Source organism: Pogoniulus pusillus, chromosome Z (assembly GCF_015220805.1).
Source record: "Pogoniulus pusillus isolate bPogPus1 chromosome Z, bPogPus1.pri, whole genome shotgun sequence".
Lineage (NCBI taxonomy): Eukaryota > Metazoa > Chordata > Aves > Piciformes > Lybiidae > Pogoniulus > Pogoniulus pusillus.
Window position 1 is genome coordinate 32,895,063 of NC_087309.1, and position 24,612 is coordinate 32,919,674.

A 24,612-nucleotide genomic window follows, 5' to 3' on the forward strand; every position below is an offset into this window, starting at 1 on the left:
CTTGAGCACCTCCAGGGGTGGAGACTCCACCACCTCCCTGGGCAGCCCATTCCAATGCCAATCACTCTCTCTGGCAAGAGCTTCCTTCTAACATCCAGCCTAGACCTACCCTGGCACAACTTGAGACTGTGTCCCCTTGTTCTATTGCTGGTGTCTGGGAGAAGAGACCAACCCCCACCTGGCTACAACCTCCCTTCAGGTAGGACGCAAGGAAATACATTAAGTGATTCACTGGCAAATTTCACAGGTTACTTTAACAGGTGTTCATGTTTTAACAAATTCTTTCAAGTAGCCACACAGGCCTGTAAAGTTTCTTGAATTTTATACATGTTATGTCGAATGTCTCAAATATTTTGCTTGTTGCAGATACAAATTTGGGAACTCAAGAAGGCTACCCAAAAAATTGATTAGCTTACCACTTCATGCTATTTGTCCATGTTGTTTCCTTCTCCATTCATCCCCATGCATCCAGAATGTGAACTCAGAAAAATGAATTATATTTTTCTGCTTTGTAATTTCATTTATTTGGTATTCAGCTTGCAATTTTTTTTTTTATGTTGTTTTCCTGCTACATATAAAGTACCCTCTTTGAACTAGAACTCCTTTTATAGAATGTGGATGACTTCAGTATTTCATGTAGAATGTGAATGACTTCAGTATTTCATCCGTTTTGCATGTAGTATCTAATACTACAAATGCTAACAGGCAAATACTTGGATTTTTTTCACTCCTTAAGGTGCCAAGCTTGACATACCTTAACTTTGTAGTATTTTACATTTGTCTTTTCTTTTTCTTTTTTTTTTTTTTTTTTGGGGGGGATGGTGGTGTTAGCTTTTTTTGCACAACAACATTATATTAGCATCCTTTCCACTAAAATTAGCATCCATTCCACTAAACCACACAGGCTTTCTTCCATACAATGTTATTAACTGTTAAGGTATACTGACATTCACACATGAAGAATTTGTAGTAACGATTTTAGGAATGAGACCTGTATAGTAGATTCATAATTTTACTGCTATGTTACTATTGTGTGAGGACAGGGCCTGGTGGAATTCTGCTAATGACTTCTTTGCAGACCAGTGTTTCAGCCTTCAGAAGCTAGAGTCATGTCAGAAAGTTACATATGTTTTACTCCTGCTTTTACACTTGTTGGTATCTGCTAATAACTACTCTTGAAGACAGGATGCCTCAAGTCTGAATCAGATTTTCTATTTTGCCACTTTACATTATGTGGTCCCTTCTTGTTTGACTCTATCCTGGAAGTCCTGTGTACCTCTGAATTCCTCTCTCTCCGTGGCTTGAGAATGGGAGGGGGAAAGCCGCCTGGTTCCCCCCCCTCGCCTGCCCTGCAGGCGTGAAGGGGGTGAGCAAAGGGGTCCTGCCCACACGAGGAGTGCCCTATGCAGTGCCCGCGCTGGGATCTGGCTGGGATTGGCTGTGCGCTTTCGCGGCTAAGGTGTGGTAACTCTGCCCTTTGTCTAGTGAGGGTATGCCTTTGGGGGTTCCCACCTTGGATTTCATGCTTGCCTGAGACTTCCCCCCCACCCCCCCATCCCCACTCCCTTTCCCCTAAGCTGAATATAGAAAGCTTCAAAAGGATTGCTTCCCCATTGACACATTTGTAAGAGCTTAACGACTCTTAACGATCCACCTGCGACTGCTGAAAAGAGAATGACAGAGGCAGACCAGACCGGGAGCAAGGAAGCCTGACTGCGAGTTATTTTGGCTCAACTTTATTAGTAAGAAAACCGCTATTAATTAATAGCTAAAGCCTTTTCCAACTTCTGACTTCCAAAATAGTCAGATTATTGATGGTATCCCTGTAGATAATTCTCATGCGACTGAATCTGCTAATTAAACTAAATTAATCTTTGTATATATAGTTTTGGGGATGGGTTTTTGGGAAAATAAAATAACTATTTTTGTATTAAATTCCTGACTCAGCCACACATTAATTCCTGCCTCCACAACATACTCTCAGATAATAATTTTGTGAATGTTTCCAGAGGCTTTACTTGAATGCATGACATACTTGGTCACTTAAGGTAAGATAATTATTTTGAGAATGTATATTTGTAGATGTCGTGGTAGGCCTGAATAGGTCAAAATAGGCTTGAACATGTCCTGGCTTGCCCAGATATGTTTTGCAGCTCACTCTGTTTTGGGGAGAAGCAATTACGGGAAAGAGAATAAAGAACGTGGAGCCACTGAGTCTAAGGATTCTGCTGTTGTGGAGAGGTTTCTCTATTCCTCCCCTGTCAGGGGGAGGTGAGAAATTAATTTGAGGCGGTTTTGATTTTTTTATAAAATTAATTATTAAAATTAATATTTACAAATTTACACCACTCCAAGCACTATGAAATCCAAGTTCGTTTGCAAGTTTATGAAAATAGCTTTGGGATATATTTACAGGGATTGATTATTAAATGGAAATATCAAATTATCAACAATTATTGACAGAGAGAAAGATTTCTTAGGTTTAATGCCTCTTAACAGCTCTAGTGTTTGCCCAGCAAGGGCTGAAACTATGTGTGCTCCTCAGATAGAGATAAGTTATATTACAAAGGAATTAAAGCTTGTTCAGGATGTGTTGCTCTTGAGTATTAATCATTAAATCACCCTCCCGGGAATCTGTCTCAGCGTGTGCCCAGTATTGGGTCTTGAAGGTGGAGTCTGTCCCGGCTTGCAAGGGATGATAAAGTTTTCCCAGTCTTCCCAGTCTCTGGGGTAAATAGAATTTTCTCTAACCTTTTCTCCTGGGGTGACCTCTGCCTCAGAGCTGTTGCTTCTAGATGCCGTGTCCAGGGATGATCAGCTGGCAGGATTCCAGGTACAGGAGAAGGATTTGTCCATGTTGCTTCTGACATGGTCTGGCAGTTAGCAAGCTGCATTTGCAGGTTTGCAGACTGTCTGAGGGTCTGCTGAGCTCTGGGTCTTTCCAGAGTTACAGGATAGCTGGAAAGTAGTATTTATGCTGTGCTGCAGGGAGATTTAACTCCGCAGATGATTCAAGATAGCTCTAGGCTTTAGGCAGGGGGTCTCTCGGCTCCCCATATACGTATGGTGCAGGCATGAATGTGCTCTGCTTCTCAGAGGGCTGGCAGATAGCTTGGCTGTGCCTTGAGATCAATGCATGAGATCTAAGCCTCTGTAATGCTTGCAAGTGAGCAAGGCCTGATCCTGTGTCTTGGCCAATGCAAGCGGGTCAGGGCAGCAGGATGCTGCTGTGGATCAGAGCTGAGTCTATGTGCTCTAATCATCTGAACTGGTAAACAGTCTGGACCGTCTGATTGGACTGAACAGGACTGAACATCTGACCACGTGGTGCTGCTTTGCACCCCTCTTTATAGGCTCTGGGGCCAAGATTCATGGCTTGTTGGGCATCTAAAATGACCAATTAGGCTGGCCGTAAGCCAAACCTTGCCCCAATAGGCAGTAGAGACATGCCTGGACCCTCCCAATAGGGGATTACCTGCCCAGATCTCAGGGGCACACAGGCTGGGCATGTGTGTGTTACACAATTTGTTTGCTGCCTTGTGGGTCCTAGCAGAAGAACATGTCTGGGCAAGTAGAGGAATAGAAAAGCCTTAGTTTTGGGGCTACTGCCCCTCCACCACATACGTCTTGCCCAGAGTTGTTTTGCTCCTGTTTGCATCCTGTGGTAAACACATTTGGCTCATGTCTGTCTCATGCAAGGCCTATGTTTTTCACAAATTTGGTTAAAGCAAGCATATGGCTTCATTTAATATGGTCAAGCTCACCTAACTAACATTCTGAATGGCTAATCTGTGTCCAAAGTCCCATTAGTCTTGGGCTGTATTGATAAAAAGAAATGAACAGGTAACACAACATGCTCTGCCTTTGTATTCATGCCTGCTACTGCCTGCTGCTGTCATAGAATCTTAGAATCATAGAATCAACCAGGTTGGAAGAGACCTCCAAGATCATCCACTCCAACCTAGCACCCAGCTCTATCCAATCAACTAGACCATGGCACTAAGTGCCTCATCCAGTCTTTTCTTGAAGACCCCCGGGGACGATGCCTCCACCACCTCCCTCGGCAGCCCATTCCAATGCCAATCACTCTCTCTGGCAAGAGCTTCCTTCTAACATCCAGCCTAGACCTACCCTGGCACAACTTGAGACTGTGTCCCCTTGTTCTATTGCTGGTTACCTGGGAGAAGAGGCCACCCCCCACCTGGCTACAATGCCCCTTCAGGTAGTTGTAGACAGTAATAAGATCACCCCTGAGCCTCCTCTTCTCCAGGCTAAACAACTCCAGCTCCCTCAGCCTCTCCTCATAGGATTTGTGCTCCAGGCCCCTCACCAGCTTTGTTGCCCTTCTCTGGACATGTTCCAGCACCTCAACATCTTTCTTGAATTGAGGGGCCCAGAACTGGACACAGTACTCAAGGTGTGGCCTGACCAGTGTCATTGCTTTCTGCCTCTGGCAGTGATTCTGCCATTGCCTTCTGCAGCATTATGCAGCTCGCTCTGCTGCACTGCCTGGAAACTGCCTGCTTCAAGTTTACCAGGACAGGCTCTAAATGCCTCCACGTGATTGGCCTGCATAGCCAACATGACATTGTACTGAGATTGCACATCGCCAGGCATCCTGTCTACACCTGGAAGTCTCCTGCCAAGATGGGAAGTCTTGGACACACAGATTGTCTGGAGAAATCAGGACCAGTTCAGAGACAGTCTGCCTCCTTTCCTCAGCACCCTGTGAAGCCTGGAAAGAATTAGAAGCCTTAGCAGCTGACAAGACACCAATAGAACCCTCTGCAAGTGTTCAGGTACTGTTTGAAGCTGCAACTAGCCCTGTGAGATGAGAGATAAGTTTTGTGAGTAAACAGTTAAAACTTCTCTGTAATTCACCAGTTGCCTTCTGCCACAAACAGAAAGGGGCTTCCTGAGTCGATTTAGTAGGCAAGCAGTATATTGATCGCAAGTGGTATATTGACTGCAAGAACCTTCTCTTCCAGTTGAACTAGTGTTATATCGCTGCTAGTTACTTCTTGAATGTTCTAGATCATATAGTATTGCTTTGTATAATGTTTCCATAACTGTTGCAGAAGAACTTGACTACTATTAAAATTAGTGTTCAGGGATGGTGAGAATTTTGAATATCAAAATTAATAAACAATATTATTTTTTAAAATACCATCTTGCAATCAATTAATTATCCCTCCATTACAGTAGACTAGGGAAATATTTCCATATTATTCCAAAGGAGTTTCTGCAAGTGAAAATACCTTTTTTTTTTTTTTTTTTTTTAATTACAAAATAAATATCAGAGCATGTGGTACTTACTCTGTTGGCAGTTTTTTCCCATAAATTCACCTGGACATTCGCAGGAATAGTTGGCAACAAGATCCGTACAGATTCCACCATTCTTGCAGGGTTCAGCTTCACATTCATTTACATCTGCAGGGAGCACACAAGATAATGTTAAGATTAAGCAAAGATAAATAAATTGTAAAAGCAATAAGCACATGTTTTAAAGTCCTAAACCACAATATATTTATACAATTGATACCAGAACGCACACAACCTTTTGCCTAGAAAACATATTTAGTAAAGGATGTGAGTAAACAGAACATGCTTTAGTAAACATCAAAATAATTTCATATACATTTAGGTAGTTTCGTATAAATACTGACATTTTTCATGTCCCATCACATAACAGAGTTTAACGTTCTGCTCATGCATATTCATTGTAACTTCCAGAGGACATCAGGGGCAGAAGTCACAGCTTGCCCTTAAACAAGCAAATTCAATTACTTGTGTGGATGTAATCATTAGTGATCCTTGCAACTTCAACAAAGGTAGCTACCTCTTCATCAAGAGATGCCAGTTAAGAATGTCTCAATTCATCTCAATTCATTAAACATCTAACTGACAAAATTGTTTAACCATCTAAAAAATTCTGTTTTGTGCATGAATTAATGGGCAAATTGAAACTAATAGCTTGATCTAGAAGCTCGCAAATTTTATTAAATTCAAAAGACAGAAAAAATAGTTAATTTCACTTGAATTTCCCTAAATACAAAAGACAGAAAAGTTGATTTCATTTGAGTTTCCCATTGTCAACTGAAGCAAGAATAATGCTCCTCTGATTTTCAGTGTTGTGATATTCAAGTATAATATCAGATTCTCTTCCTCATGTGCAGTATAGTAGTTTTCAGTCATCATAAATAGACAGACGAAGGATGATGATAAAAATCTCTGTCACTGCATTCTGTATGTAGCAGAAATATTGTATGGAATATATGGGCTGCATCAATGCATACAGTTAAACGTTTAGAAGATGGCAACTTCACAAGGAGCTGAAGTCTTGATGCATTAAACAGTGTAAGCAGAAAAGCTATAATTTTACCTTATTTGTTAGCACATATTCATTTTACACATAGTTGCTGATGATTTGCACACGTGCATAGCACACAGAGAAGTTCAAATAAGGAGAGACTTAATAAAGATGAACTAATTGCTTTCACTGGAAGGAATGCCCTGTGAACTGAAATACTCCTCATTGTTGTGCTGAATCTGCCTCTATTCCCAGGCTGCACACCCAGATTGTGCTCATATAGACATATCTAATAAGATGCTACATAAACGTATAAATCTGATGCAATAAAGCTTGTGCAGAAGCAGATTTCAACTCTTCCAACAAAATTGCTGCAAATCTAAAAATCTGTTAGGTGTGCAATACATGTAAGGTAAGCTCAAAGCTACCTGTAAAGCTACCTGGGCTTCATATCAGGCCCAGGGTATGATATGAATTCTAGGTGGAGGACACTGACTAGCAGTATATGCCCCATGAGACAATACTGGTACAATTCTGTTTAACATCTTCATTATTCATCTGAATGGTGGGACGGAGTGAGATCTCACCAGATTTACTGACAATAGAAAACTAGGAGGAGTAGCTGGTGGAGCAGATGGCTATGCTGCTATTCAGAGGGATCACAACAACCTGGAGGAGGAACATTTTGAAGTTCAACAAGAGGAAGGCCTGTCTTTCCATCTGGGGAGAAACAACCCCATGCATGAGTACATTTTATCAATCTGAGCAGCTTGGAAACACGTTGGTGGAAAATTATCTGAATGTCCTACTGGACAATATGTTTAGTATAAGAATGCAGTACAATGCTACGGAAAAAGCACTCCTGAGCTGCATTAGGTAGGTGATGGAGGTGATGAAGGAGGTGATCCTTCTCCTCTATTCAGCACTGGTGAGGCCATTCCTAGAATGCTGCATCCAGTTCTGGGTGTTCTGCTAATAATAGATACATGGACATACTGAAGAGTCCAGCAAATGGCCACTAAGGTAGTTAAAGGACTGGAGTACCTTTCTGTCAGGAGAGGCTGAAAGAGCTGGCATTCTAGCTTTAAAGAAGAGAAGGTCAGGAGGGAAATCTGCCAGTGTACACAAATGCCTGAAAGGATTGTGTAAAGAAGATGGAGCCAGGACAAGGGGTAATGGGCACAAACTGAAACACTGTCCCTTGTCTTAACATTAGGAAACTCTTTACTGTGAGGGTGACTGAATATTGGCACAGGTTGCCCAGGGTGTTTGTGGAGTCTCCATCCCTGGACATGCTCAAAATTCATTTTCATATAGTCCTAGACAACAAGCTCTAGATGTCTCTGCTGAAGTAGGGGGATGCAGATCAGGTGATCTCCAGAGGTCCCGTTTAACCTCAACCTTTCTGTGATAATCTTCCCATTCCTGTAAATAGGAATGCAAGGCCAGACCTTCAGCTAAATGTGGAGGCTAGTTCTTCAAATCAGAAAAAATACCAATTTTGTACTAAAATTGATATATACTGTTCTCTGAGCTTCCTTTTAATATGTCATGTCTTACTATTTGTTACTTATAAAAATATCACACACTGGACTAATAAAAATTTGTAGAGTTAGCTGAATTTCTGTTCAGCTGTGTGTGTTTCTCAGACACCTTAGTGTGTGAGAAATAAAACCTGCCATGGGTAATTACCAAAGAACAGACCTGCTTGATTCTAAATTAAGTTCTTTATATGTATTTATAAAATTTTGCAAGATTCTTCATTTCCCTAGTTGTTCTTTAAAGCAAAACCTATTAACCTTACATTTTCATCATTTTAATGCAGACTAACACATTTTGTATTGAAAAAAAAATCAAAGTCGCTGTGAACTAAATAACATTAAGTGAACATATGAATTGTCTCTTACTTTGTGAAATAAAGATAATAAATTACTATCTTAAAAGCTTTCCTGTGCAAAGATAATATATTCTCTAGATATTTAAAATATTCTAATTTGCCATTCCTACTGAAATATGTATGAAAAAATGCACAGTGTTCCTGTATGTTTGGTATTGTCTGTGTGATGAGATAGAAAACAGGCTGAACCTTAAGTACCAGATACTTTTAATGCAATCCTCATACTTTATCCCAGTGGAACAATTAGCTGTGATCAGTGCAGAGTGATGGAAGTGTTTATTATTGTCTTTGCTACTTGGATCCTAAAGAGGTTTTTTTTTTTTTTTGTTTGTTTGTTTTTTTTTTTTTTGTAATTTCAAAACCTTTAGTCCCATCAATTCAAATATGTCATAATTCATGCGTAAGAAAAGACAAGCTCATTGTAGAATCTTGTTTGATACCAGAACAGACATTTAGCTGGAAAAATAATGAACTGAACTGTGTTAAAGAAAGAAATCATAGAATCACCATAAGTTCTGTAGAGTTATTTAATTTAGAACTCATTATTTAACCAGAATGTATGAATGAATGTGCAGGAGAAATTCCTGCAGATTGTGGTCAGACTATCTTCAAGTTCCTAGATGTGCCAAATATGATACTGAACTTTACATCAGCTGGTACATTTCTTTCTTCTGAATCACAGATATTATCTTTCAAATTTTGCAATATTGTCACAATTATAACTAAATTTGCAGAAAAAAAAATTAAATGTCAGAGTTTCTAGAGTAGTTGTTTCTAAAGACAATAAAGGCTCCTAAGCAAAAATTTCCTGTCATTAGGTAAGAATTATTCACTGATTATGCAACCAGCCTATGTGAGAAGACTGTGCTTTTAGTGCAAATTAGCTAATAAAAAGTAAAATTGTTATAGGTTGCTCATGATTTTGTAGTTAAGCTTAGTTATGCTGGGTCAGATTTTGAAGTGTAGTTCAGATAGAAATCTCATGCATCGCAATAACTAAAACTTAGGTGGCTGGGGAGTAACAGACAATTGAGATGTCCTCACAGAACAACTTTTAAACACTGAATGAAATGGAATCCTGAAAAGGTTTAAGTGCCAGCACAAGAAATGCCTGTATTTCTTAATAGTGTACAAATTTGCTGGGGGAAAAAAAAAAAAAAGAAAAAAGACATCTAAAAAGCCCCAATCCCAAAAAAGTCAACAACCCCTCCATGCCCAATCCCTCAAGATTTTTCTACTGGATTCTGAATTTGATAGTGGTGCAGGAACCAGGAATCACTAAGACAGCTGATTAGGAAGTAAAGTCTGTCCTAAGGTCTCATTTTATTCTTGAGATGATTAAATTTATGTTTCCTGCCTCCTAAGATCAAACCATAGCTAGAAAGCTATTAAGCATATTTCTATTAGAAGCACAGACATCATGCATCCTGGAACAGAAGTGTGTTGTCAGGAACTGTGCAAGTGAAAGCTTTGCTACATTACATAGTGACTTGACAATCATTATGAAGCAGTACTCTAAGTTTTTTAATTTCTTTTATTGAATGTATATTTTTTGATCTTGTATACATTTGATGAAATATGAGCAAAAACTAGTAATATCATAGAATCATAGAATCATAGAATCATAGAATCAACCAGGTTGGAAGAGACCTCCAAGATCATCGAGTCCAACCTATCACCCAGCCCTAGCCAGTCAACTAGACCATGGCACTAAGTGCCTCATCCAGTCTTTTCTTGAAGACCCCCAGGGACGGTGCCTCCACCACCTCCCTGGGCAGCCCATTCCAATGGGAAATCACTCTCTCTGTGAAGAACTTCTTCCTAATATCCAGCCTAGACCTACCCTGGCACAACTTGAGACTGTGTCCCCTTGTTTTATTGCTGGTTACCTGGGAGAAGAGGCCACCCCCCACCTGGCTACAATGCCCCTTCAGGTAGTTGTAGACAGTAATAAGATCACCCCTGAGCCTCCTCTTCTCCAGGCTAAACAGGCCCAGTTCCCTCAACCTCTCCTCATAGGATTTGTGTTCCAGGCCCCTCACCAGCTTTGTTGCCCTTCTCTGGACATGCTCCAGCACCTCAACATCTTTCTTGAATTGAGGAGCCCAGAACTGGACACAGTACTCAAGGTGTGGCCTGACCAGTGCTGAGTACAGGGGCAGAATAACCTCCCTTGTCCTACTGGCCACACTGTTCCTGATGCAGGCCAGGATGCCATTGGCTCTCTTGGCCACCTGGGCACACTGCTGGCTCATCTTCAGCTTACTATCTATCAGTACCCCCAGGTCCCTTTCCTCCTGGCTGCTCTCCAGCCACAAACATAATGTAATTATTATTCACAAACATAATGTAATTAATCCTCATTTACCTGACATATACAGAATAATAGAATCACAGAATCAGTGAGTTTGGAAGAGATCTCAAAGATCAAGTCCAGCCTATGACCCAGCATCACAGCAGCTAAACCATGACACCAAGTGCCACATTCATCTTCTCTTAAACACCTCCAGGGACAGTGACTCCACCACCTTCCTGGGTAGTCCTTTCCAGTATCTAATCACCCTTTCCATAGGATCACAGGATGTTAGGGGTTGGAAGGGACCCAAAGAGATCATCGAGTTGAACCCCCTTGCCAGGTAGGACAATACTATCTAACACAGATCACAGAGGAACACATCCAGACAGGCCTGGAAAGTCTCCAGAGAAGAAGACCTCACATTCTATCTGGGGAGCCTGTTTCAGTGCTCTGTGACCCTTACAGCAAAATAGTTCCCCCTTGTGTTGAGGTGGAACCTCTTGTGCTGCAACTTACACCCACTGTTCCTTGTCCTATCACAGGGAGCAAGTGAGCAGAGCCTGTCCCCCCACTCCTGGCCAGCCTTTAGATACTTAGAAACATTTATCAAATCCCCTCTCAGTCTTCTTTTCTCCAGACTAAAAAGCCCCAAGTCCCTCAGCCTGTCCGCAAAAGCCATGCCCTCCAGTCCCCTAATCATCCTCATTCCATGAGGAAGTGGTTCCTAACATCCAACCTAAACATTCCTTGATGCAGCTTCAGACTACACACTCTTGCCCTGTCACAAGTTGCCTGGGAGAAGAGCCTAACCCCTATCTGACTACAGCTTCCTTTCAGGTAGACGTAGAGTGATAAGGTCGCCCCTGAATCTCCTGTTATCCAGGTTGAACAACCCCAGCTCCCTCAGCTGCTCATTATAAGACTGTTCCTCCTCTCTGCTCTCATCACTCTCATCTGGACCCACTCCAGCACTTCAATATCCTTCTTGCAAGTGAGGGGCCCAGCACTGCACACAGTACTTGAGGTAAGGCCTCAACGTTATGTGGCAGAATTACATTCCTGGTCCTGCTGGCCACACTATGCCATTGGCCTTCCGTGCCACCTGGGCACACTGTTGGCTCATGTTCAGCTGGTTGTCACCCAACACTCCTAAGTCTCTCTCTTCCAGGCTACTCTCCAGCCACTCATCCCCCAGTCTGTAGTGCTGCACAGGGTTATTGTAGCCTAAGTGTAAGATCTTGCACTTGATCCCCTTGAATCCCATACCACTGCCCTCAGCCCATTGACCCAGCCTGTCCAGGTCCCTCTGCAGCACCTTCCTACCCTCCAGGAGATCTAAATTCCCTCCCAACTCAGTGTTATCCATGAATTTACTGATGGTAGTCTCAATCCCCTCATTCAGGTCATCAGTAAAGATGTTGAAAAGAACTAGGCCAAACTTGTATTGTCCTGAAAAAGGACTCCACATTATAAAAATGTTATAATAACAATTTTAAAAAGTAACTATCAGCAAGCTACTTGGTCTAAGTCTGACTCCTTGTGATGAAGGGAGTGATAAGCTCAATCAGTCGTTCTTCCCAATGCAGCTTGCATCTTGGCTGCAAATTATGCACCAGTTTCTTGTTCCTGTGCTCTGCTTGCTTCACATTTCCTGGATTCCTGGTTCCTGGCACTTGAACCCTATTTTCTGATCCAGGACCACCTTTTGCAGTACAGACTTCCTGATGCTCCCTCCTGCTGACAAGCGCATTGTTTTCTCATCCTTTGATGTGATATTTATTCTGGATTCCTGATCACACTTGGTCTTCTAATTTTAATTCTGAGGTTTGTGTTTAATCAGTCTTTGATCTTGATAGAATGGATGGCCCATCACAGCCACAACATCTGTGTTCAAGTGGCAATAACAGCAGTCATCCTGGCCCTTATTTATGAGCATTGATTAGATATAATTCAGATATGCATTACTAAAACTAAAACTGTTTTGTTGTGTGTTTTTTGTTTGTTTGTTTTAATTTCAGTTGTTTGTTTGATTTTTTTCCCCCGTAGTAAAATTCCCCCTCCCCAATTTAATATATAGGGAAAAAAAAAAAAAAGGTAGGAATAGAATCATTTAATCATAGAATCAACCAGGTTGGAAGAGACCTCCAAGATCAGCCAGTCCAACCCATCCCACATCCCTATCCAGTCAACTAGACCATGGCACTAAGTGCCTCATCCAGTCTTTTCTTGAAGACCTCCAGGGATGGTGCCTCCACCACCTCCCTGGGCAGCCCATTCCAATGCCAATCACTCTCTCTGGGAAGAACTTCCTCCCAACATCCAGCCTAGACCTACCCTGGCACAACTTGAGACTGCGTCCCCTTGCTCTATTGGTGGTTGCCTGGGAGAAGAGGCCACCCCCCACCTGGCTACAATGTCCTTTCAGGTAGTTGTAGACAGCAATGAGGTCACTGATTCAAACTTCTGTATCATAACTGACTTCTACAAAGAGCCATAACTATACACCGAAAAATGATCATGTTCAAATAGTTTTACACCTGGAAACTGTCAGAGCATAAAGTAGAGAATTACAGTAAGGAATTGTTATCTTTTAGTTGGAGCTGAGTCTAGTGTTTTCTTCTAGTTGTGTGATATTTCATTGTAGATTTTTTGGATGCATGTTCTGTATTTTTTTTTTCTTTATTGTATATTGATCCTGAAAGATTTAATTGAATGAATAAGTGATGTATCAGTAGTACCACACAAAATAATATCAGGTAGTATTTAAACATGAGCTTTCAGATATTTAAGCCTTTCATCATTACTTTCCTCTAATTACCATGGAAGTCAAATTTTATATTATATATGTTTGGGTTTTCTTCTTCCTGTTAGTAGAGATTTGTACTGATTTGTTCAAGCACCATATTTTTATCAGACATTAAATGGTAAAGCTCCACTGAAAAGAATCAAATTTCATCAGTTTTATTTGGTAAAGAATCTGATTCAGGAGAATCAATAGAATTTAATATAGATATCTTTAAAGCACTCTACTCATTTGGATGACAGAATTTGAAGCATTGCACAAATTCAGGTATAGAGTGACACTATTCACTATTCCTTTAAGAGTACAAGATTTTTGTTAGTATTTACCAAAACAATGAATGAATAAACAACACCAACATTTTTTGGATGTCCAGGTAGATCACTTTTGATTTTTTGTTAAAAGATAAGGAAGATAGAAGTAATTATTATGATAATTATTATTTTTGTTATTGCTCATTTTAGGTTTAAGAGAGTTTCTAATCTATTTCTGATGACATATTTATCTGTAATTAATGCAAACAAAAAATCAGCTGTAACTTCAGCTATAACTGTTCCTTGATCTAGCTACAATTACACAAAAGCAAACACTGGTACATTATTGGTTCAGTCCTGGTGTGGAACATTTAAAAGTTCTGTAGCACATTTCCTTGGCATTTTGGAATTTATCATGTATTATAAATCTGAACTGGATATATCCAAAATTTGTTCAATGCAGGACAGTCACCTGGCAAAACTCAGCACCTTACTTTGTCAATGCTGGTTTCCTGACCACAGAAGTCTCTCAAAATGTTGCACGAAATAGCCTGCAGGAAGCTTCCACTATAATGCTATGCCAAAGACAGCCAACATAGAAACATCTTTATTGTTTGATCTTCACAAAACAGCTTTAAGCTTGAGATGAAAAGTTACAAGTACTCCCCACCCTTAGTGTCTACTCTTGCATAGTTTACATAGTCTTTCCAGCTTAGAAAGAAGGATGTTTTGGGAGACTGTGTCAAAGCTCTTACAAAAGTCCAAATGGATGACATCTGTTGGATTTCCTTTGTGTACTGATGTAGTTACACCATTGTAGAAAGTCACTAGGTTGGTGAGACAAGATTGCCCTTTGTGAAGTCATGCTGGCTGTTTTGAATCACCTCCATGTTCTCCATGTGCCTTATCAGTGCTTCTAGGATGATCTGTTCCATGATCTTCTTAGGTACAGAGGTGAGGCTGACAGGTCAGTAATTTCAATAAGTTCTCTTTTTTTTTACTCTTTAAAAAGATGAGTGCAATGTTTCCTTTCTTCCAGTCTCCAGGAAGAGATTCCTGACTGCCAAGACTTTTCAAATATTGTGGAGAGTGGCCTGGCAATTACATTAGACAACTGCCTAAGGACTGGGATGCATCTCATTGAATCCCATGGATTTTTTTTGTGTTGAGGTTCCTCAGGTGGTCCTGAACTTGATCTCCCCTGACAACGGGGGTGAGTTTATCTTGCTGGACTGCATTATTGACTTGGGACAGAGAGAGAGCATGACTTCTAGCGAAGACTGCATATTTAGCATTTTATGGGCAGTGCATATTTAATAAAGTGCAAGTTTTCCAGCAAGAGAGCAAGTATTAATTATTTCTCCAATTTAACACTCAAAAAGTTGGTTTGCTTTTTTTGTTGTGTTTTCCTTAGAAATTATTGGAAACTACATATAAGAACTGAAAGCTCACAGACTTAATTTCATGAAAGCCTAACAGGATATTCTAGAATGTATAAAGGTGCTTGTTGAATTCAAAGGACTTTGAGCAGATTCTAAACAAGGTAGGACCACTCAGGAATCTTTGCAGCCTTAACTATACATCTCGTTACACTCATAGCAACATTTCTGGCTTTATTTTAATACCTTTTTGTGTATTTTGAAGATATCTTTTTATCCCCATTTCTGTTTTGAAAACTTCTATAAAGTAAAAGACAAAAATGATGATTGCTCTGTTCATACAATTAAGTTTGAATCCACATGAGTGCCTATTGCCTGCCTTGCAAAAGTTTTATCTTTTAGTTATAGCTACAAAAAAAAAAAAATTTTTCTCTGTGGAGTCACATTTCCAACACTGGTCTATGCCAGTGCTTATGGACCTTCCACTTACCTGTTTAAATGCATATTTAAAGTATTTGTGGAAAAGGAGGTTCCACCTCAACACAAGGGGGAACTTCTTTATTGTAAGGATCACAGAACACTAGAACAGGCTCCCCAGGGAGGTCGTGGAGTGTCCTTCTCTGGAAAGTTTCAAGGCCTGTCTGGAAGTGTTCCGCTGTGATCTGTGTTAGATAGTATTGTCTTGCTCTGGCAGAGAGGTTGAACTCGATCTCTTTGGGTCCCTTCCAATCCCATACATCCTATGATACTGTGATTTTCATCTAAGATAACTGAAATAGAACAAAATTCTCAAGACCTTTCTTATAGTTTTATGAAGGTTTTTTTTTCTTTTTTAAACAAATCAGATTTTTAAATTTATTATTTTTTAATGCATACTGGCATGAAAACCTTTCTCCCATTGAATAACTCACCATTTAATTTTACACTCTAAAAACTTGTCTTCAGGGCAACAATTGCTATCATTTCCACTGTATGTTATTAAAATAATTGGCTATTTATTTAACAGGTATTTGACAAATCATTTTAACTATAGTTAAGAAAGAGCACCAAACCAACAAGCAACTTACGAAAAAGTGAATAATCTTCTGAATCATTGTTTATTACAAGCACTGCTTAAAAAAATCTCAGCTTCAGGAACAAATTTAAATTATCCAGCATTAGACTGTACCCTCTAACTGGATTATTTGTTGACACACTGTAGGTAGGATTATGGCAAGAAAGCCAATTATTTTCAAAGCAGGTTTGAACTCAGATTAGTAAATTTTCCTTTGGATGTCTCAAAATAATTGTATTATTTCAAAATCCAGTAGTTTATGCATTTCAGAATAGACTGAGGAAAGGGATAAGTCTCTTTCATGAGCACAGTTATGGCATGTATGTTTTCAAAAATGTGATTAAATCAACAAGTCCTGGAGGATATGATGATGGATGGTCTAAAATGACTAAAACAGATGGTTATATTTGTTCATATGTCTGTATCTGATACACATGGGGTGAAGTATATTCCTTTATGGCCAATCTATATACATCTCATTTGAGGTCTCACAAAAAAAAATTCTGTGGGACTTCAGCACACTTAGGTTGTGTAAGTGTACATAAATGTGCTGCATAAAGGCAATTTTGCTAATACTTTTCTATTTCATGCCCCTGTTTGCACTTAAATAAATGCATGTTTTATTGCTTATGAATCTTATTGTTAGGCTTGATCAGAGAAATAATCTAGTAAATAGCAGAACGTCTTAGATCTTTTGAGACACTTTTAAACTTTTTTCATTCTCCAGTAGCTGTGAAGTACCACTTTTCATTGCATTTAACATACATGGACACAAAGGAAGAGCCCATTTATAAACACTCGAGAGTTACAGAGGGTTCATAAATGAATGGATAACTTAATACTGGATTAATCAAACACACAGTATTTATTATAGCAAATCACTATGTTCACTATAAACACAGCTATGGTAAAAAGTTTGGATGGAGATACGTCACTGGTGGTGTACTACAGGCTTTAGCACTGGGGTTAGCACTGTTTAATGCCTTCAGTAATGATGCAGACACTGGGACAAAGCACACCCTCAGTAAGCTAGTTGATTATAAAAAAGATAGGAGGATTGGCTGGCTTGTCAGAGGGCTGAGCTGTCATCCATAAGGAGCTCAGCAGGCTGGAGAAATAGACTGAAACTGGAATTAGGTGAAGTTCAACCAGAGGAAGTGAAAAGTCCTAGGAATGAACAGCTCCGTGTACCAGAACACATTGGGAAGGCAACAAGCTGGATGGCAGTATGGCAGACAAGGACTCGAGAAGTTCCCAGGGGACAAGTTGACCATGACACAGTAATGTATCCACATGGCAAAGAAGGCCAAAAGCCTCCTGAGTTGTGTTAGGTAGAACATTTCCAGCAAGTCTTTCCCTTCAGCTACACTTCAGAGATACAGAGCCATTGAAAGTCTTGGGCTGGAAGGAACTTTCAAAGATCGTCTAGCCAAATCATTCTGACATGGGCAGGGACATTTTTCAATAGATCAGGTTGCACAAAGCCCCACTGAACCTAATTTTCAATATTTCCAGGCGTAGAGCATTTGGAGAGCTGTGTCTAGTGTTGGGCTTCTCAGTACAAAAAAGACATGGACTTTTGAGTTAGCCCAGACCAGGGCTATAGCAGTAACTAATTATGGCAGGTACAATGCTCTGACAAACACGAAGGTCCTGACAGACACTGGACAAAGGGCTGAGGCTTGCTAGATGGTGACAAACATCTCAACACCTACAGACATTAACTGGTGTTTCTGTGCCCAGAGGTTGCTTTGTGTTGCTTGGAGGACTTAGCTCTACAACTAAAAAATTGACCACAGTGTACACTCAACAGGGTATAAGTGGAGCCCTGCTATGGAGAGAGTTGGGTTCTCTACACAACAAGCAGCTAACAGTCAGATCCTCTCCCCTTAGACTGGGATGCCATCTAAGGAATCCTCATCTTGCTTTGTAAGTGTATATATTTTGGTTACTCATGAGAAGAGTTTCCCTTTCTGAGTGAGCAAATGAATGAGTGTACTTCTTGGTTCATCTCTCTCTAGATGGCTTAACGGGTTGTGCAGCAGTATATTACCAATTGACACCTGAACTTGTAATATTTTTTTTTGTGTCAGAATGTGTCCTGAGTATTTGCAGTAAATCTGCAGTTTTCTGTCTGTTTTTTGGGGGTCTTCAAGACACAAACCTACAAAGTGATGCTGACAGACCTGACACAACCCTGTCTGGGGAAGTTCCAGTCAGTCATATCCGCATATAAATATCTAATGGGTGGGAATGAAGATGAAAAAGTCACACTCTCTTCAGTAATGACCATTGACCAAACAAGAGGCAACAGGAACAAGTTAAACCATGGAAAATGCCATCTGATAGCATCTTCTTTAAGTGAGAGTGTTCAGATGTTAACAAGAGGTTGTGGAGGTCTTCATCTTGGCAAATATTCAAAACATGACTGGGATTGTGACTGGACATGAACCTGGGCAACCTGCTCTGGTTGAGCAGGTAAATTGGACTAGGTGAACTCTGAAGATGCCTTCCAACCTAAACAGTTTTGTCATTCTGTGATACGTGCATGTGTTATATATACTATTAACATAGTGGGTATAATCTATGGCAACTACACTTATTTGCTAACCACACATCAACTTTTTGTCTTTAAGACTGTAGTACTTTCCTTGTCTCCTCTGCAAAGGTGAAAAGAAAGACCACATATTCCTCCTCATAAAAGATGCAAAGTGTGTATATGGGTATATAGTACAAGAAGGGAGATATTTATTGTGATGACTTCTATCTCCAACCAGCTCTATTATATCAGCGCATATATACCCTGGCTGATCTTCACAACTCACAGAGAGATATAAGTTCTGCACTAGACACATCTCTAAGAATGAGAACTTGTATTTATGTCAACTAGCCCAGGAGGTGTCACCTTTGCTTAATGATTACATCCAATAAGACCTATCAAAACAGATTTATGCATTTCCCACAAGAATGTTTAGAAGCTAAGGAACTGCCTTTCAGTCTATACATATAATATGTACCATAACTTAAAGCCATGTGAGTTACAATCCCTGTAAAAGTTCTTTCTTTTTCTGCTGGTAGAGCACTAACATAATGAAATCAGAAGTAAATACTACAGACTTAGAATCTTAGGTTCAGTCAAACATTCTTTAGATCACAGTATCACAGTATCACAGTATCATCAGGGTTGGAAGAGACCTCACAGATCATCAAGTCCAACCCTTTACCACAGAGCTCAAGGCTAGACCATGGCACCAAGTGTCAAGTCCAATCTTGCCTTGAACAACTCCAGGGACAGCGACTCCACCACCTCCCCGGGCAGCCCATTCCAGTGTCCAATGACTCTCTCAGTGAAGAACTTTCTCCTCACCTCCAGCCTAAATTTCCCCTGGCGCAGCCTGAGGCTGTGTCCTCTCATTCTGGTGCTGGCCACCTGAGAGAAGAGAGCAACCTCCTCCTGGCCACAACCACCCTTCAGGTAGTTGTAGACAGCAATAAGGTCACCCCCGAGCCTCCTCTTCTCCAGGCTAAACAATCCCAGCTCCCTCAGCCTCTCCTCGTAGGGCTTGTGCTCAAGGCCTCTCACCAGCCTCGTCGCCCTTCTCTGGACATGCTCAAGCATCTCAATGTCCCTCCTAAACTGGGGGGCCCAGAACTGAACACAGTACTCAAGGTGTGGTCTAACCAGTGCAGAGTACAGGGGCAGAATGACCTCCCTGCTCCTGATGACCACACCATTCCTGATGCAGGCCAGGATGCCACTGGCTCTCTTGGCCACCTGGGCACACTGCTGGCTCACGTTCAGGTGGGTATCAATCAGCACCCCCAGATCCCTCTCTGTCTGGCTGCTCTCCAGCCACTCCGACCCCAGCCTGTATCTCTGCATGGGGTTGTTGTGGCCAAAGTGCAGCAACCCTGCACTTGGAGCTATTGAATGCCATCCCATTGGACTCTGCCCATCTGTGCAGGCGGTCAAGGTCCCACTGCAGAGCCCTTCTGCCATCCAACCCAGTCACATCTGCCCCCAGCTTGGTGTCATCTGCAAACTTGCTGATGACTGATTCGATGCCCTCATCCAGGTCATCAATGAAGATGTTAAAGAGGATGTGGCCCAGCACTGATCCCTGAGGGACACCACTAGTGACTGGCCGCTAGCTGGATGTGGCACTTTTTCTAGTTTTGGTGTTCTACAGTGTTATTCTCAAGTTTTCTTAAATATTAACTATGAATAACAAAGAAAATAGGATGAGAAAAAGGAAGGCTAACGAAAGATGCCAGTATGGAAGAGAATATTGCTTTAAAATAAATGAAAAATTGCACAAGAGCAATGACTATGCATAAAGAACTCTACTAGATACACAAAAGGATCACATAAAATACATTTTCAGATGCCTTACTGACTTGCGTAGAGGGAAAAAGAATCAGGCAATATTATAAAACTTACCTATTATTTCAGGTAAATAGAAATTTAATTTCTCCTTATAGTGTAATACATACACATCTGCACCATGGAACGTCAACTCACTGCTCATATTTTGTGATAAAAGGGAGCAGTTCCCGAATGTTGTAATTTTTGCTCATTCATGGCCAAGTACATATACCAGCCAAAGTACTTCTGAGATGATAAGCAACTACTGAAGCTCTGCGCACTAGGGCAGACAGTAAGAAATAAAAACATCCTCTAGAAAGGCTGAAGAGTATTTATGCTTTTATTAACAGCAATTACCAGGAAGGAGTGTACTGGTTTCAACATTATATCTGATCTATTAGAAATGCAGAGCTGACAATTCTACATTTTATGGTCCTCTTCATGTTCCTGTATCCCTGCTTTTCTGGGACCTAACTCTGGCTGTATTCAGTGACTTGATCTTACCAAAAATCCCTTCTTGTAGTGAGTTGTAAACCTCCAAATAAGCCTAATGAGATGATTCAAGCTGAAGTCTGATGGCGATATATTCTTAAGGAAGATGAACATCACTACTTTCAGCAGTATCAGGCAATCACAGCAAAGTTCAGGTCAGATCATCATGTTGCAGAAAACCTGGTGTCTCATAATGTCAGACATTTGCCAGTTATAAGAAAAGGAAGATAAATAAATTATGTTTATTGTTTTCAGTGTATTTGGAGAAAAGCATAGGTACAGACAGGTTATGTCCACATTTGTAAGTAATATGGACTTACAGAATTATAGCTGTAGGGTGAAATGATTAGAGCTGAGGACACTATGTCTGCATGTGCCTAAACATATCTTAGAGATATTATCTTTGTAGAAGTTCTAGGCAGGACAGGATGCCTCTTTACCCACTGGAATATTTTATGTCAGTTCCTAGTGTGTACACAAGGAATTTTAGACTAACAGACTATTTTCTTTTAGATTATTTTTATCTCAAAGGGATCCAGTTCTTGTGCTTTGAGACTGCCGTCACAAAAAGCAATGCACAGCAAGTGAAGACGATCAAGAGATTTCCTTTAAAAATGCATTCCTAATTCAAACCAAAACATTCATCCAGATTCCCTATAGAAATAATTGCATGTTATTTAACACATCACAATAAATGCAAGGTAGAAGAATATCCTGAATGTTTATATGCAAATGTGACAACACTACGATTTTTGCTTGAGATATTTTATGAATACAAAGGGAATGCAGAGTGTTATGTACTACTAGACTATTATCTCATTATATTGACCTTCAAGTCCAAGTATTGCTTTTTCAAGTTTCACACATAAGTAATCAGTATGACTTTATATCCTTTTCTTCCTCTGTATACTGCCTATTCACAAATAAATCCACTTATACCATAAGTATATACATGTGAATAAACACTAATTATAATTTGAGTGGAGTGGATAAAGTATTGAATACATTTCTGGATCTTCCCTCTATAAAGTGCTTTGGCTTCTTCAGTCTATTCACCGAGTCTGCAGTATAAAAGAAACACCTGATGACTAAATGTGGGTCTTTTAATTTTTTTAAACTATTTTTAGAAAATCTGGCATTTGTATTGTTCAAGATTCAAATATTAAAGCCAGTCATATAATTTTCAACTCATTTAATGAAGAACAGAAATAATAATATTCTCTATAGTGATTGGGAACTAAGCAGCCATGTGTCAGCACGAGTCCTAACACAAATACAGTGTTTTAATTCTGTATCCTTGACAGACTTACACACCCAGACGGTTGAGCACAGTAGTTCTTACTGCAGCAGAACAAGAACAAGGAATTAAAAGATCTAAATTACAAAACTTGTCTTTCTTTGTAACAGCTGCTTCCTACACAGATGGATCAGGCTGTGCCACTGTGTGACAAAATTCTAAATGATAACTTTTGTTTAATTAAATAATGAGATTTCATTTCAAGATTTAATTTATCTTCATTATGTTACTCACAGAAATGTCCTGGTACATCTGTAATGAGTCTGAGAGCGCAACAAAGACTGGAAGCAATTCTTCCTTCAAAGCTGCAGCATGCGTGTGTGGATACTGCACTATCTCAGTGGCTGAATTTGTCTTCCTGTTTCTACCTGGGGTGGAGGGGCAGCAGCCCCAAAACTGAGGCCTCCCTATGCCTCTACATGCCTGGATATGTTTTTCTGCCAGGACCTATGGCAGTAAACAAGTTGTGTAACAAACACACACCCAGTCCGTGTACCCCTGGGTCTGCCCAGGTAATCCCCTACTGAGAGGGTCCAGGCAAACAGCTACTGCCTATTAAGGTAAGGTTTGGGCTTACTGCCAACCTGATTGGTCACTTTAGATGGCCACATGAGCCAGGAGTGCAAAGGAGCGCCACATGTTCAGAAAGTTCAGAGCATTCAGAGCATTCAGAGGATCAAGCCCAGCTCTCTGATCCACATAGCAGCACCCTGCTGCCCTGACCTGCTTGCATGGCCTAGACACAGAGTCAGGCCCTTACTCGCTTGCAAGCATTACTGAGGCTCAGACCTCTTGCATTGATCTCAAGGCACAGTTAAGCTGTCTGTGAACCCTTTGAGAAGCAGAGCGCATGCACGCCTACATTTGGTACATATATGGGAAGCTGAGAGCCCCCTGCCTAAGCCTAGAGCAGCCGTACATACTGGCTTGCTATCCTGCATTTATCTACAGAGCTCAAGTCTCCCTGCAGCCTGGCACACTGATTACCAGCTGCTAATTAACCTATTAAAATGGATCATCCTGCATGTGAGAGCTATGAGCGTTGTGATTGGCCTGACGGGCCAGAAATAGGCTTATACCTGTAATGGCCTGCCAAAACTTGTCTTGGTCCTGTGGTAAACAAAATACACACGCTTAGTACACACACATAGCTTGTGCCTGCCTTGCACAAGGCCTATGCTTTTCCCAAATTTGGGTAAAGTAAGCCTATGGCTTTGCCTAATATGGTCAGGTTTGGCTAACTTCTGATTGGCTATTCTGTATCCAGAGGGCAATTAATCTTGGCCAACACTGATAAAAGAGATACACAGGTAAATGCAGCGTGCTCTGCCATGCTGTGCAATTGTATTTGTGTCTAGTGTTGCCTGCTGCTATTGCATACTGCCTTACTGTCTGCCTGGAAACTCCACTGTCGTGAATTTACCAGGAACAGACTCTAAATGCCTTCATGAATTGGCCTGCATAGCCAGCATGACATTGTGCTATGACTGCACATTGCAGGACATGCTGCCTGCACCTGAAAATCTTCTGGCAAGACAAGAAGTCCTGGAGATACACAGATGATCCAGAGGAGCCAGAAGACAAGGTCAGAGACTGTCTGCCCTCTTTCCTCAGAAGCCTGGGAAAAAAATCAAGTCTCAGCGGCCAACAAGACAGTTCTCTGAAAGCGTTTGGGTACTGTCTCGGACTCTGTCTAGCCCCATGAGTCAGGTAATAATTATTTTGTGAGCAAATACTTAAAAGCCTCTTTGTAATTCTCAATTGCCTTCTGCCGTAAGCAGAAAGAGCTTCTTGGGTCCATCTATTGGGCAAGATGTATATTGACTGCAAGCAACAGTTGACCGCAGGAATCTTTTCTTCCAGTTCAATTCATGTTCATATATTTTGCTGATTATGACTAGAGTTAGTTATTATCTGTAAAATGTTTCCATGACAGTCTGAAGAACAGATTATTATTACTAAAATTAGTGGTCGGAGGCATCAAGAGTTCTGGATCTTACATTTAATAAACAATATTAATTTTGGAAAAAATATAATCTCACATTAATTGATTTCCCCTGCATAACAATGTGAATGGTCAGAGAGCTGGAGTACGCCTCATATGAAGAAAGACCGAGGGATCTCGGACTACTCAGCTTAGAGCAGAGGAAGGTCTGGGGAGACCTTCCTGAATCCTGTCAAAATATAAATAGGGCTATAAGAAAGATGAAGAAAGACATTTTACCAGGGCTTGTAGTGACAGAAGAAGAAACAGTTTTAAATTGGAAGAAGGTAGATTTTGATTAAATATTAGAAAGAACTTTTTAATTATTAGGGTGGTAAACTGCTGGAATAACTTACCCTGAAAAGCTGTGGATACCCCATTACTGCAAGTGTTCAAGGCCAGAAAGGTGTCCCTGACCATGCCAGAGTGATGGCCTAGAAGATCTTTGCAACCCAAACCAATCTATGATTTTATGATTCTATG

General features: G+C 40.6%; 1 protein-coding gene across 1 annotated transcript in view; it reads right to left on the minus strand.

The window, feature by feature from the left end:
* Nucleotides 1-24,612, minus strand: part of EDIL3 (EGF like repeats and discoidin domains 3) — a 374,122-nt gene that overhangs the window by 149,022 nt on the left and 200,488 nt on the right. The window contains exon 4 of the mRNA XM_064140587.1: nucleotides 5,317-5,430. Coding sequence (XP_063996657.1) covers nucleotides 5,317-5,430 — 114 coding nt within the window. The remainder of the gene's footprint in view (nucleotides 1-5,316; nucleotides 5,431-24,612) is intronic.